The sequence below is a fragment of the Trichechus manatus genome, unplaced genomic scaffold (genome assembly GCF_000243295.1).
Source record: "Trichechus manatus latirostris isolate Lorelei unplaced genomic scaffold, TriManLat1.0 scaffold00020, whole genome shotgun sequence".
NCBI classification, from domain to species: domain Eukaryota; kingdom Metazoa; phylum Chordata; class Mammalia; order Sirenia; family Trichechidae; genus Trichechus; species Trichechus manatus.
In genome coordinates this window covers 23,535,737-23,551,937 of record NW_004443956.1, presented here as the reverse complement: position 1 = coordinate 23,551,937, position 16,201 = coordinate 23,535,737, and the positions used below count along the sequence as shown (strand labels likewise).

General features: G+C 42.1%; 1 protein-coding gene across 1 annotated transcript in view; it reads left to right on the top strand.

Annotated features, from left to right (window-relative positions):
• Positions 1 to 16,201, top strand: part of PTPRN2 (protein tyrosine phosphatase receptor type N2) — a 1,314,151-nt gene that overhangs the window by 408,112 nt on the left and 889,838 nt on the right. The window contains exon 11 of the mRNA XM_004372789.1: positions 13,952 to 14,031. Coding sequence (XP_004372846.1) covers positions 13,952 to 14,031 — 80 coding nt within the window. The remainder of the gene's footprint in view (positions 1 to 13,951; positions 14,032 to 16,201) is intronic.

Here is a 16,201-nt window from a genome sequence, read left to right as displayed (position 1 = left end):
TCTGTCTTTTATATCTCAAGAGATTGCCTCAGGACACAATCCAGTCTTGTAGATCAGGTCCTGCCTTACTAACACAACTGCCACCCATCCTCCTTCATTAACATCATAGAGGCAGGTTTACAACATACAGGAAAATCACACAGTACCAGGAATCATGGCCTAGCCAAATTGATACATACATTTATGGGGGGACATAATTCAAACCGTAATACCAGTCAAGTCTATTTCGACTCATAGTGACCCCACGTGACAGAGTAGAAATGCCCTATAGGGTTTTATAGGATGTAATCTTTATGAGAGCAGATGGCCAGGTCTTTCTCCTGTGGAACCGCTGGGTGGGTTTGAACCACCAACATTTTGGCTAGCAGCTGAGTGCTTAACCATTGCACTATTAGGGCTCCTTACCAACAGTGTATAGATACCTATTTTATTGTACCATGACCAGCTTCAAGTATTATTACTAGTTTATTATCTGACAATGAGATAGGTTTAAAACTGGTATCTCAATATTTAATTTGTATTTCCTTGGTTACTTTGGGAGTTGTACTATTTTTCTGTTGTTTTTTAACTAGTTACATTTTCTACTTTGTGGTTTAACTATCCATACATATTGTTCATGTACCTATTGGGATCTTAGTATGTTTTGTTGTAGATTTTGTATGACTGCTCTACACTATAAAGATAATACTCTTTGTCATATTGAATGCAAACACTTTTCTCCAAATGTTGCTTGGATTTTTCTTTTACTTTTTTGTTTCTTATTTTTACATTGTTGGGAGTATGCTCTCCTTTGTGATTTCTCTATTAAAGTTACAAGGTATTTTGCATCCAGATTTTTAATAAATACGCACATACTTTTCCTTCAAATTTTTAATGTGTTACAATTTTTAAACGCAAATCTACTTCTTTTCAGAATTAGAGCTGTCTACTTTTTACAACCAGGATAAATTATTTTAACCAGACAATAATGTTGTTTTACTGGGCTGAGGTAGGGCTCAACTAGTCAGAGGAAGAAGATGGGGGAGCCATACAGGAGGCAAAGAAAACCTGGAAGAGAAGGAAGGAAAGTTGTTGGGAGAAGGACCGTGAAAAGCTGATGGGATGACATCCCAGGCGCTTCTCTGACAGAAAACACGGAATGAGCCCACTGCAGGTAATCAGGCAGGGCTACAGTGTTATTAGCTGCCATCAGGTAGGCCCCCAACTCATGATGATCCCACACACAACGGAACAAAATGCTGCCGGGTCCTGCACCATCCTCATAATTGGTTGTGGATCAGACTGTTGTGATCCAATGGGTTTTCATTGGCTGATTTTTGGAAGTAGATCTCCACAGGCCTTTCTTCCTAGTCCATCTTAGTCTGGAAGCTCCTCTGAAATCTGTTCAGCATCATAGCAACATGCAAACTTCTACTGGCAGATGAGTGGTGGCTGCACATGAGGTGCATTGGTCAGGAATCAAACCTGGGTCTCCCACATGGAAGGTAAGAATTCTACCACTGAACCACCTCATACAGCTACAATGATGATGTTGTTGTTTTGTGCTGTCCAGTCAATTCCAACTCATAGTGACCCTATAGGACAGGGTAGAAATGCCCCATAGGGTTTCCTAGGCTATAATCTTTATGGGAGCAGATTTCTAGGCCTTTTCTCCTGCAGAGTCACTGGTGGGTTCAAACCACCAACCTTTCAGTTAGCAGCCGAGTGCTTAACCTTCGCGCCAGCAGGGCTCCTTTAGGGTTCCAATAGTAGCTACAAAAACACATGCTTGCTTGGGACAAGCTACCACCCACTCCACACCAGAGCAGTTTGGGATTTTCCCTCATAATTACTGCTGCTCCTCTGTGCCCTTCTCTTTACCCTCATCTCCTTTAGTCTACTAAGTGGCAGTGATAGAGGACCTTTCCGGGAACCTTGCCTTTGTGACCATGTGGCTGTAAAGGTGAGGCCAGGACACTGCAGGAACAGAACCAGAACACCAGCCACAAGTCCAGAACCACAGTTGGGCATGGCAGAAAGTTCTTGTCCTTTCTCAGAGACAGTGGTGTCACTAGGCTTGGTGTCACCCAGTGCGGAAACTCATGGTGTCACCTCCCCCGCCCGGCCGGGGACCTCCTCCCGTACCAGACCATGCAGAATCCTTAGTATGTTTTTGTACTAATGTTACTCGTAAATCGTAATTCCCATATATCACTCCTTTTCCTTCAATTACTACTTCATTCTCAAAAAAAGTTATTGATGTAGGTTCACAAATAGTAATTACCACAATATTGTAGCTAAAACACCAGAAAATTTGACAAAATCAGTGACTATAAAAACACCGGCATCAATGAAAACAACAGCATGAACTTGTAGCCCGTGCAGATGAAACCACGTGATTGGAAGCATCCTTGTAAGTGGGTAATAAAGACTGCTCTGCCTGGAGGGCATTAGAAGGTTCAAAAAGTAAATTAGCATAGAGTTTTAGCCTTGTAGGTATACTGATGTGTGTAAGCTGGGCTTATAAAAAATATTTTTGTTGTTATAAATAACTACAAGGATATTTTTATAGACAATCATTTTGGTGTCACCCCCTCTGACAGTGTCACCCAGTGTGGTCCACACCCCCTGCACACTCCGCCCCTCCAAGTGAGGACACTGGTCAGAGATCAGAGCATGGGCTACCACCGTGCTTCAGGCCAGACTGCAGCCTTCTAGAGACAGAAATGTCCCTGTCCCATCTGACTTCCTCAGGAAATGCTTGCGGAGTTGGTGTTTTTTTTTACTTATTTTAAAAAAATCTTGAATGAATCTTGTCTGTGGCTAATTGACCTCCTCAGCTATTTCCAAGGTAGCTCCCTAAGGCAGAGTGGGAGGACTGGAAGAGTCTCCTGGGCAACCTCGCAGCAGTGGTTTGCCTTGTTGGTTTTCATGATGCTTCTAGAAAGCCACACAAATACTCTGTGAATCAGGCCCCAGAGTTCTGAACCTGCCTGGTTTCCAGCTCACTTTTAGCAAGTTACTCCACAGCTCTCTAGCTTCAGGTTCTTTATTCACATAGCAAGGATATGAAGCCTGACCTACCTTACCAAACTCCAACTCGAGGCGACCCCGTGTGTGTCAGAATAGAACTGTGCTCCATAGGGTTTTCAGTGGCCGATTTATCAGAAGTAGATTGCCAGGGTCTTCTGAGGTGCCTCTGGGTGGGCTTGAACCTTCAACCTTTTTGTTAGCAGCTGAGCATGTTAACCATCTGCACCAAACAGACTCCACCTTATGAAACACTCAGGAAATCCTCTCAGTTTTGCTGTTTGTTCCTCATGCAATGCCATACTTTCTGAACAAGGAGGTAGCTTGTATACAGGCTGCTTGCTAGAAATTGCTGTTTCTTAAAGGACACGTACACGAGGCTGAGGGTGCTGCCCTCCATTACAGACATCGGCCTGCAAAGAAGTGGAATGTGTGGTTGCTGGCCAGAGGCCCTTACTCCTAGTTAGAGTTAGAAAACTTCTAAAAATAAGACGGGTGGGAAAACTGCTGTATTAATATCACCAGAGATGGATGCCCCACCTATCCCTGAAATACCCTCCCAGCAGCCAGAGATGCTTTGCTGTAACATTGATTAAACTGCCTGTCCTCCTCCCTAGAGCAGCTAGTGCAGGAGGAACTTTCAGTAAGCTCATGACGGCACAGGTTTTTGTTGCAGTCGGAACTGCGTGAGCTTGTGTAGAAGGAAGGGGGTCAGTTCCTCCATGGAGACCTCAATTCTAGGCTTAGTCTCCTCCAGTGACAGCAAATCAACAGTCCTCTGGGTCTGGGTGGTCTCAGTGACACCCAGGAGTTGGACGTGCAGTTGGCATCTCTTTAAAAGACTTTTTCCCATCCTCACTCATCGAAGAAGCAGCAGTGTGGCTTTAGGGGAGCAAGCATGTATGTGCTCAAATCATGTAAAGTTACGCAGTTCGGGTTAAATAGCTTAACCTCTCTGAACCTTGTCTGTAAACTTGGGGTAATGCTCTTGCTGGATTCTCATGAGGATTAGAACGAGCATAGGTAAAGTGACTGAGGCTTGGCACAGAGTAAGTGCTCAAGTCATCACAGATGCAGCTATCAGGAATGGTTGTGATGGTGATGGTAGCTGTAGTGCAACAGATCGCTTTTGTGTGTCCTTTCTTGCCATAGTCTTGTAACTGCCACCCAAGTGACCAGGTAGGGCTGTGCCATTAGGGTAACTGTGACCCACCAAGGGGAATGGTCAGTTCTACCGTCCTGCTGGCCTTGAAATGAGCCATCCCAGAGGCAGGAAAGAGAGGATCCCACCACCACCAAGGAAGAACAGCCAGGAGTGGAGTGCATCCTGTGGACCCGGGATCCCTGCTCTGACTGAGAAGCTTCTGGAACCAGGAGACAGAGAGAGAGCTGTAACACAGAAGATGGTGAGAAGCAGCAGCAGAGAAACCGCGGCAGGAGAGACTGGTAGGAGACAGCATGGGGAGTGAGAAAACTGAGTGTCTTAGGGCAGGGGAAGCTTGCTGGAGGCATAGGGTGCTTCTGGGCACTTGGTGGAGCTAGGTTTGCTGACCGACAGAACTAGAGCTGAGCACCTTCCGCTCGAGGCTTACTGGCAGAGTGGGGTACCTCTGGGCACTTATTGGCAGAGCTAAAAGCTTTGTAACACTTGCCTTTGCAGGGCAGAGGGCGAGGGCCAGAGAGAGGTGTGCCTGCAAGCACGGCTTAGAAGAGGCTGTCCTGATGGAAGAACTGTATCCTGAGTGTCCCTGAATCTGAATTTTAACCTGTTACTTCCCTAATAAACCCCATAATCACGAGTATTGTCTGTGAGTTCTGTGTGGCCGTTGCAATGAATTACTAAACCCAGCAGAGAAGGAGAGAATGCTGTAGGGGAACAGTTGACATCAGAATTAGTAAAGATGGTGGGGAGAGGAGGCATGTCTCACTGCCGCTTCATGGGAATCAGCCTTGGGCTATTGATCTTGATTCTCCTTCCCCATTGTGAAGTTAGAGGAAGTCAGAAGCTGTCCCCAAGTTGTTTTTACAATAGCCAACATTTACTGAGTGCTTACCACGTACTGGTAAGAGCTCAGCTGCTAACCAAAAGGTCAGCAGTTCAAATCCACCAGCCACTCCTTGGAAACCCTATGGGGCAGTTCTACTCTGTTCTATAGGGTCGCTATGAGTTGGAATTTACTCGACGGCAACAGGTTTTGGTTTTACCATGTACTAAGCACTGTTCTGCAGGTGTATTCCTTAACAACAAAGGCAACAATACAATACTCAAAACAAAACAAAACAGAAAAACAGTTGCCGTTGAGTTGATCCCAATTCATGGCAACTCCATGTGTGCATAGTAGAACTGCTCCATAGGGTTTTCAATTGGTGTGATCTTTTGGAAGCAAATCACCAGGCCTTTCTTTCAAGCGCCTCTGGTAGGGATTGAACAACCTACCTTTCAGTTAGTAGCCCAGCATTTCACAGTTTGCACCACTCAGGACTCCTAGTGGGGCTAGTGTACTGCAGCTGCCTCTCCTGTTGTGTCAGAAGAGCATGGGGTAGTAGGTGTATGGCGTTTTTCTCCATAGTATATATATGCTAGGCCTTTGAATTTGTGAAAACAGAAAACTCCTCATGGTCTTGAGAAAAACTTTCAGCACCTGAGTAAAATTTAGGTTTAGGAAATCACACCTCTCAGGGAAATTTTTAGACGTAGTTTTAGATTCCAATTTTTATAGAAACCACATATTTTTGGCTTTTGTGGGCCCAGGAGGAGGCCAGCCTTATTCACTCTGAGAGCTTACACTAGGAATTAAAGGGACAAGGTTCAGCTAGGTCACTTTAAGATAGAAGGACTTGAAAAGCCAGAGAGAGGACTTAAAACTCGGTCTGAGAGCAAGAACACAGTAGGCGTTGCTTAGAGTTGTAAAAGAGTGGAGGCAGTTTGTCAGGATAGTTCATCTGGGTGCCGCATGCAGGAGGGCTGGCCTAGGTGATTGCTCACCTGGGCAGTGAGGTAGTGAGGGACTGGGCTAGAATAACCACAGAGAACCCAGAATAAAGGGTGGCTAAGACGGCATCTTGAAGGAGTTTTAGCAGAACTTGGTGACTGCCTGCACATTTCTCAGATAAGGAAGTCAAAGGGACTGTCCGTGAGGATGGAGCTCTGGCTAGCTCCACAAAAGTGTGGATGAAATGGCAGAAACTGATTCAACGGAAATCTCAGACTGAATGATGCTGGCCTCCTCTCGGGTCTCCAAAAGCCAATGCTTATTTCTGCTTTGTGCCTTTGTTCAAATCAACTTTCCTTCTCAATGTTTTCCCTCCTTGCCTTTGAGTATTCAGGTCCACCTGTCTCTCAAAACCTCACTCAATTCCGACTTGCTTGATAAGCCCTGAGTTTGAAGTGATGCTGTAACTTCTAAGTGGAATATCTAATAACAATTATAACAATAATTATGTGCCTTAATGGTGTAATATTCTACATTTGCGCAGGGCTTGCACAGTGAGCTAGCTCATTAGGAAAACGGATCTTAAATTTCCATGAATAGGTAGGACCAGAAATTAAGACTAAGGTATTAGCAGAGATGATATTTTAATCCACTAAGATTTGTGAAGTTTTAAATGAAGAATTAGGTCTGAAATCACACAAGACCAAGAAGTAGTAGTAGACTTAGCCAGTCACTGGATGAGTGAGTGTTGAAAGGTAGCTGAAGTATTGGTGAATTGGGAAGGAAGGGAGGGGAGAGATTGTATTAGAAAGAAGTGGCATATTTGTGACATGGTGATTTCATTCCACTAGCTGTTTTTCTAGTATTATCGAGATGTTGTTGTCATTAGGTGCCATCAAGTCAGTTCCAACTCATAGTGACCCTATGTGCAATAGAATGAAACACTGCCTGGTCCTGTGCCATCCTCACAATAGTTGCTATGCTTGAGCCCATTATTGCAGCCACTGTGTCAATCAATCTTGCTGAGGATCTTCCTCTTTTTCGCTGACCCTCTACTTTACCAAGCATGATATCCTTCTCCAGGGACTTGTTCCTCCTGATAGCATGTCCAAAGTACGTAAGAGGAAATCTCGCCATCCTCCCTTCTAAGGAGCATTCTGGCTGTATGTCTTCCGAGACAGATTTGTTCATTCTTCTGGCAGTCCATGGTATATTCAATATTCTTCACCAGCACCGTAATTCAAAGGCATCAGTTCTTCTTTGGTCTTCTTTATTCATTGTCTAGCTTTTGCATGCATATGAGGAGATTGAAAATACATGGCTTGGGTCAGGCACACCTTAAAGTGACGTCTTTGCTTTTTAAGACTTTAAAGAGGTCTTTTGCAGCAGATTTGCCCAATGCAATACATCATTTGGTATCTTGACTGCTGCTTCTATGGGCAGTGATTGTGGATCCGAGTAAAATGAAATCCTTGACAACTTCAATCTTTTCTCTGTTTATCATGATGTTGCCTATTGGTCTAATTTTGAGGATTTTTGTTTTCTTTATGGTGAGCTATAATCCATACTGAAGACTGTAGTCTTTGATTTTTATCAGTAAGTGCTTCAAGTCCTCTTCACTTTCAGCAAGCAACGTTGTGTCATCTGCATAATGCAGGTTGTTAATGACTCATCCTCCAATCCTGGTGCCGTGTTCTTCTTCTTGAGATAGTCATTTTAATTTTTGTGTAACTGTTCTTGAGGGTGGTTTTGTTATTAAGTTATTATCACTCTGATGCACTTTTCTTTACACCATTCTTAGTATTGTTGTTGGTAGCTGCCATCCAGTCACCCTGACTCATGGCAACCCAATGCACAATGAAACAAAACACTACCTGGTCCTGTGCAATCCCCAGGGACTGTTGCAGATCTGGCCCTTGTGATCTACAGGGTTTTCATTGGCTGATATTTGGAAGTGGATCATCAGGCCATTCTTCTTAGTCTGTTTTAGCCTGGAAGCTTCACTGAAACCTGTTCAGCATCATAGTGATATGCAAGCCTGCACTGATAGGTGGCTGCACATAAATTGCATTGGCTGGGAATCGCACCCTGGTAATCTGTAGGGAAGGCGAAAATTCTACCACTGAACCATCAATGCCACATTTTTTTAAAGGCACTGATACTGCCCTTTTATAAGGAGCCCTGGTGCTGCAGTGGTTAAAGCATTTGGCTGCTAACCAAAAGGTCAGTGGTTCGAACCTACCAGCTACTCCAAGGGAGAAAGATGTGGCAGTCTGCTTCCGTAAAGATTTACAGCCTTGGAAACCCTATGGGGCAGTTCTACTCTGTCCTATAGGGTTGCTATGAGTTAGAATTGACTTGACAGCAGTGAGTTAATACTACTCTTAATGTTAGTGCCTTTAAAAAAAAATGATTTGAGTATGTATAAATTTTTGTATGGGAAAAAAGAATTATTTGATCATAAACACTGAAAAAATTAATGGGCTCATAGAGTAATTAGTGTTTTGTACACTGCTATTCAACCAGTAGACAGACATTGAAGTCTGACAAGTAGAATGAAGATTAGAACTCACCACCTCTGATTTCTATCCCATCGTTAGTGATGTTGGACAAGGTTGAGGGAGACTAAACTGCAACCCACATTGCCTAAAAATGAGGCATGTCTGACTGACTTTCTGGCTAGACTTTCCTGTTTTACTGTCTTTTTCAGACTCAGTTTTTAGGAGAGATGGTAGTGTCATCTAATGTGTCTTTAAAAGTGAAGTTCCTCCTGGTCTTTCCATTTTCCAAGCTCACTGTTGTGAAACCTGTGCTCTTTTGACATGAATGCTAAAGCACTTTTGGCCATTGCACAGATTCAGTTTCCTTGTGATTAGAAACAACTGAACAGAAGGCTCTGGTTCTAACCTGGGCCAGAAGGAGTTGGGAGCTCCAAGTTCCATATCTGGAAGCAGAGAAGACTCAGGATAAGGGGAAGGACTGAGCTCTCCAGAGGGCTGTGTATCATTTACATCCTAAGTACGGCAAAGTAACCTTCAAAGAAAGGTGGCAGAAAGATTCCTTGGAAACACTGGTCTGCAGGAGATACAAGTCTAAAATAGAAATAGTTCAATACTGTGTTTATATAAATTAATTTATAATATTTCAATAGTGAGTTCTTAGAGTAATTAGGCATATTGCTTATGCATCTCCAATGTTGGAAAATGTTACTATTGAGAATCTGTGCATATATCCAACTATGTGTATGGCACCTCCATGGGGTGTTGGAGGCATTTGCAAACTCAACATATCCAAAAATGGACTTTTGCCCAGACCTACTCCCATCCAACCTTCCTTATCTCAATTAATGGCTACTCAGTCCTTATAGTTGCTCAGTCAAAATGTGCTTCTCATCACCTCCATACCCTCACCCTGATACAAGCCACCATTACCCATTGCCTAGCTGTTATGGATTTAATTGTGTCCCCCAAAATATCTGTCAACCTGGTTAAGCCATGATTCCCAGTATTGTGTGGTTGTCCTCCATTTTGTGATCTGATGTAATTATCCTATGTGTTGTATATCGTAACCTCTATGATGTTAATGAGGCAGGATTAGAGGCAGTTATGTTAATGAGGCAAGATACAATCTACAGGATTAGGTTGTATCTTGAGTCAATCTCTTTTGAGATATAAAAGAGAGAAGTGAGCAGAGAGGAGAGGGACCTCCTACCACCAGTAAAGAAGAGTTAGGAGCGGAGCATGTCCTTTAGACTAGAGGTCCCTGCACTGAGAATCTCCTAGACCAGGGGAAGATTGATGACAAGGACCTTCCCCCAGAGCCGATGAGAGAGAAAGTCTTCGACTGGAGGTAGTGCCCTAAATTCAGACTTCTAGCCTTCTAGACTGTGAAAGAATAAATTTGTTTGTTAAAGCCATCCACTTATGGTATGTCTGTTATAGCAGCAGTAGATAACTAAGACACTAGGTTATTACAACAATCTCCTAACTTCTTCTTCTGCTTTTACCTTTTCTTCCCTATAGTCTGTTCTCAACCCAGAAGTTCGTGACCTCAAAATTAGGTGGGGGTAAGAGTTAGTTGGGAGTCCCTGGGTGCTATAAATGCTTAATGCACTCGATTGTTAGCTGGAAGGTTGGAGGTTCAAGTCTACCCAGAGGTGCTTCGGAAGAAAAGCCTAGAAATCTACTTCTGAAAAATCAGACATTAAAAACCCTATGGAGCACAGTTTTACTCTGACCCACATGGAATCAGCTCTGTGCCAACTGGTTTTGAAGAATTAGTTGGGAGACTGTTTCTGTAGATCTGGATGAAATTGTGCAGGCTACAATCTTATTAATTTCAATAAAGATGGTGGAGAGTGGAGATGAAGGATTCAAAGAATGTTAAATAGAACCTGACTCAGTGTACATAAGATTTAATAAAGAAGATGGAGCCTAGGGGTGGCTCCGTAGTTTCTGGCTTGTGCAACCAGTTGATGTTTCATTCACTGAAATAAGCAATCCAGTATATAGGAGGAACAGCAGATGGTGGAATAGGGTTCAGTTTAGAACATGTTGTGGTTGGTATCTTTGAGTTATCCAGGTAAAGTAGGCAGTTTGATGAGTGGGTTTGGAACTCAGAACAATGTTCTTGGTTGGAGACATAGAATTGGTCATTATTTGTGTCTTACTGGCTGTGTTGCCCTTGAGGAAATCATTAAAAACCCTTGGATCCTCGCTTCACTCATCATTAAAATGATGGTGAACAACGGCAAGATTAGTCCAAAGGACTAATGGACCACAACTTCCACAGCCTCCACCAGACTGAGTTCAGCACAACTAGATGGTGCCCAGCTACCATCACTGACTGCTCTGACAGGGATCACAATAGAGGGTCCCAGACAGAGCTGGAGAAAAACGTAGAACAAAATTCTAACTCACAAAAAAAGACTAGACTTACTGGCTTGACAGAGAGTGGAGAAACCCTGAGAGTATGGCCCCCAGACACACTTTTAGCTCAGTAATGAAGTCACTCCTGAGGTTCACCCTTCAGCCAATGATTAGACGGGCCCATAAAACAAAATGAGACTAAAAAGGGGCACACCAGCCTAGGGGCAAGGACTAGAAGGCAGAAGGAGACAGGAAAGCTGGTAATAGGAAACCCAAGGTCAAGAAGGGGAGAGTTTTGACATGTCATGGGGTTGGTAACCAATGTCACAAAACAATACATGTAGTAATTGTTTAAAGAGAAGATAGTTTGTTCTGTAAACCTTCATCTAAAGTACAATAAAATAAAATGATGGTGAAGGTATCTACTTTGCAGGAATGCTGTAGAGATTAAAAATAATATATATAAGGTTCCTATTATAATGCCAGGAGCCCTGGTGGTGCAGTGGTTAAAAGCTATAGCATGCTACGGCTGCTAACCAAAAAGATCCACAGTTCGAATCCACCAGCTGCTCCTTGGAAACCCTATGGGGGCAGTTCTACTCTGCCCTATAGGGTCGCTATGAGTCAGAATTGACTAGATGGCAATGGGTTTTGGTTTTGGGGTATCATAGTGCCTGGCACATGGAAAACCTTAACAAATGGTAGAAGTGGTTCTTTTTGCTTCAGTTGGATGGATGGATGGATGGATGGACAAATAGATGGATGGATAGATAGATAGATAGATAGCTGTAATTGTGTTGACTCCAACACATAGTGCTTATGTACAACAGAACAATATGTTGCTTGGACCTGCATCATCCTCACACTTATTAGCATGTTCAAGTCCATCGTTGAGGCTTTTGTGCCAATCCATCTCACTTGCCCTCGCTGTCCCTGTACTTCCCTAAACATGATGTCCTGTTCTAGCAACTGATTGCTCCTGATGACATGCCTAAAGCAAGTGAGTCAAACAATATTCTGTTGTGATCTGTAAGATTTTCACTGGCTTATGTTTGGAAGTAGATTGCCAGGCCTTTCTTTCTGTTCTATCTTAGTTTGAAAGCTCTGCTGAAACCTGTCCACCATGGATGACCCTGCTGGTTTTTGAAATAACTAGTGCATCACAGCAACACACAAGCCACCACAGGATGACAAACTGACCGACGGGCAGTGGTTTTGCTTTTAGTAGTGTTGCTATTGGTAGTTGGATTTATGGCTATTGACAAGATTCTATGCATAGCCAAGGAGAGCACATAGGGTGAAAAGAGAGTCAAGCCTGTGGAACCAGAGGGGGAACAAGATGAGCTTAAAGGCCTGTCCATAGATAATAGTGTGAAGTAGCCAGTAGTCATCATGAAAAAGCGTTTTCCCTGCCAGCTCTAGCCAGAGCAGCTCTAGGCCCTGGAAACCATTGTCATGTGAAAGTATCTGTATTGAGAGTGAAGATAGCAGTGCTCAGCCTTAGGCTGAGAACACATCCACCTCCCTGCAAGCTGCTGCTACCCATTCCTACTCTAAATGTGACATGAGCTCTGGACTGCACACCTTCATTTAAAAGGGAGAGGGATACGAGAGAGAAATAAGAGGGGTATTCTTTTTGAGGCATGTCCATACAAATGGGAATCAGGAAACTGAGAAGCTAGGAAAGAAAAAAATCCTGACTTCTTCTTTTTCAAAAACGGTATTTGTATTGTGTTTATTTTCTTTTTTGTTTTAGTGAAGTTCCTTCTTAGTATTCTAGCTGACCTTTGGAGAAATGAAATAAGGGGTCTTGTGTGTACATCTTGGCAAGCAAGGAAGGGATATAGTGAGGGGCATTGAGAGTCCTCCTGCATTACATGGTGCCCACTTGGGCAGCATGTAAAGAACTTAGATGAGAAGGCAAACACTACTGAGGAATCAGTAGTCAATTTTCTCACCTGCCTTCTCCAGCCTCGGGTTGCTCCTTTTCCTCTGTCTTAGAGAGACTCGCCTTTTAGAAGATGTTTAAGGGGGTCAGTTCCATGAAGAGCTATCTGATGACTGTAGTCTTTGGAGATGGGGTCCATCAGCCTTTAAGAACTGATCCTACATTCTTGATCTATTTTGAGATTTCTGTACATACAATGACATCCCTGGGTAGTGCAAATGGTCATCTCGTGGCTACTAACTGAAAGATTTGAGGGGTTCGAGTCTACCCAGAGGCACCTCAGAAGAAAGGCCTGGCAATCTGATTCTAAAAAAAAAACCCTATGGAAGGGGAGTTTTTGCTCAGGGGGCATTGGGTTTATGTTAATGGTGGTAGAATAATTTGGAAAAGAATAGCTATAATGGTTGTACAACATGAAGAGTATAATCAATGTCCCTGAATTATTCATGTAGAAATTGTTGAAATGGTGAATATTCTGTTGTGTGTATTTTTACCCCAATAAATAAAAAGAAAAAAGGAAAATTCTATGGAGCACAGTTGCACTCTGACACACATGGGTCAGATGAGTCTGAATTGACTTCACACAACTGGTTATTTATATATATAATATCCATGTTTCTAAAGTATATAGGATCTTCGGATGAGTTAATTGATTTGTTATATAAAGTGATATGTTTTTCAAAATTGTCTTCAACATTGTATTTCAAAGCTTTGAATGACACTGGTAATTCCTATCTAGGAGTTCCTTTCCAGTTATTTTTATACTGTATAGTTCTTAATGACATTTGGTGGGTTTTTTAAACAGTTCCTGTCAAGAGAATTTTAGAAATATTAGTCTCCTTCCCCTCTGCTCTTGAGCCATACTGCCCCCCTGGGAACCAAATACTAGCATCCGTTTCTGTAACAATTTTTCTTTTTCCCTTGCAAGAATATTTGCTTGTTATTGTTGGGTTATTGGGGTTGATCTGAATATCATAATGGTAAGAACACTGCAATGTATGTTTTAGAAAAGTGAAGCTCATCAGCAGAATTACTTTAACATGGAAGAAATTTGGTGGCGATCAACTCTGGAGCAAGCTGCGGCCTTGGGCGCGTGTGTTTTTAGGCGTGCCAGTGTTTTCCGTGTGGCTTTCAGATAAGCAGCACTGCATTCTGACTTAGTTACCAACTCATTTCTAAATCATCTTTTCCAGTGTTCTGGGACCAGCAGTAACCTTCAGAGTGAGCTCCAATATCCAAAATGTGACAGCTGCAGGTGTTGCTAAGGCAGCAGGTAAGCTATTTTCACATACACACACACACACACACACACACACAGCAGGCAGGGGAGAGAAAGGTAAGCGGTCGAAAACAACCCCAAAGTAAGCACAGCGTTTCCCCTGGCAGACCGATGTTTAATGAAGGAGGCGGTGAGGGCTTAGTGGCAACAAGGGGAAATTGAAGTGTCCCATCCCAGAGTCAGTTAACACTGCCTGGGACTTTGTTGTTTGGAGAGGGACTGGATTATAGTGAAGTGTGAGCATGGCTTCACATTGCAGGCAGGAGACCACAGGGCCGTCTTTGAGAGAGAAAAAGGCTAGCTTTTGAAAACGCAAGGATTTGGTGTCTGTAGTAGTCCCAGTGTGAACACAGCAAACACAGTTTCGCTCTGAGGTTTTTCATTGGGTACTGGACAAGAGCACAAACTGATTGGACTTTTATCCATCACAGAACAGACATAGTTCAGGATCTGGAAGGCTTAAATAAACATTTAGATCATCAGTTACTGGTCATTCCTAATCATACATTTTGACATCTATTTACTGATAGAGCTTGAGTGATCTTTGCTATATAGTTGGTGTTTGTCATTAAATGAAAAACAGCCAAAGCTCTAACTAGAGCCTTTAAGAACAAAATGTGGTGGTGGATAAAATTTTTGCATTTTCCTAAATATCAAATTTCTTTTTTTTGGCTTTTTGAAAATCTTTGTAAAATGTATTATATGATCTTTCTGCCTAGTGAGCCAAGTATAGAGAACCTACAGAGAACAGAAACTTGGTTTGGTGATTTTCAGTACTTGGGGATTACTCTGTGGTTAGGACTCTATAATATTTTATAATCACTTATGAGTTTGGGCTGAATATACACTAACCCCATCACAGCAAAAAATGACTGCTTCTTTTAGCAAATCTTTTATATGAACTATTTTTTTACTGAAATGTTCTGTTTTTCCAAAGTAAAATGCAGCAAATATTTTAGGGATTTGAATATTAAGTTCTCATTGACTGAGGTTGCACTGTACTGGCATCATATTATCTAAAGTTGTGGTATCCAGTGATAGTAAACAAGGCATAGAATAGCTGCTATACCCTCTATAAGGGATAAATTTGGTCTTTATTTTGGTTGTTCTTGATTGTTACTTGTGGGATGCCTTTTTGCCTTTAGCAACTCTTACTTGCTGAAGGTAGAGATTTTGGGAGCTAGAAGTTTTGGATAAAAAAGAGTTCTTTGTAAAGTTGTACTAAACTCCAGAAGTCCTACAGATTTAATCTTTGTAGAGAGCTGAATTCCCCAGGTTCAATTTCATTGTCATATTTCATTTTAAGACATATGGCACCTGAGATGCAACTCGATGAAGTAGTGAAGGATCGTTACTTCAACTGAGCAATTTAATGTGGTCCCAACGATGAAAAGCAACCAGCAGATTTTATTCTAAATTCACTGCCACCTGGAAGAAAGAGTGTGATTCCTGTATGAATGGCTCGGCCCCCTTGTGGGCTCCAGGGTCTCTCATTTCCTCACCAGCATCTGCTTCACTGATACTGGTTCCTCAGCGCACTTGTTTGGGCGTCTTTAGGACCAAATCAGTTTTCAGTTTTTATTTCTAAGATATTAGGTTGAATGTGCATCACCCCAGACAGCAGAAAATGACTGTATTTTAGCAAATCCTTTCTATGAACTATTTTTTAACTGAAATTTAAATCTTTTTCCCAAAAGTCAAATGTAGCAAAATATTCTACATTTACAGTTCTATAATTGCCAGTTTATCCCAGTATTGGGAAATATTACTTCTGAAATTAAGTTTGCTGGAATTTAATGGAATAAAATGGAATGCACCCTTTTTATTTTTATTTTTTAAATTATGATGATATAGCTACTGACAACGGCTTTTCATTTATTTTATTGCTTTATAGGGAAAATGAGGTTGATTATTTGAAATTTAGTTCCTTGGCCATTTTAAATGTGTTCATGTCATAAACTGAAGTGCTTTAACAAGGGGGAGATTACATATGAAATGCATGATGTTTGAGACTCATAGCAGCAACATTTTAAATACTTGAGTATGCTGAATTACACCAATGCATTTATGTTAACTTGATGCTATTCAAGCCAGAATGTTTCTTGCTTGTTGTACGTATGCAAAATTGATAATATACATCCATAGTTTAAATATATAAATATAT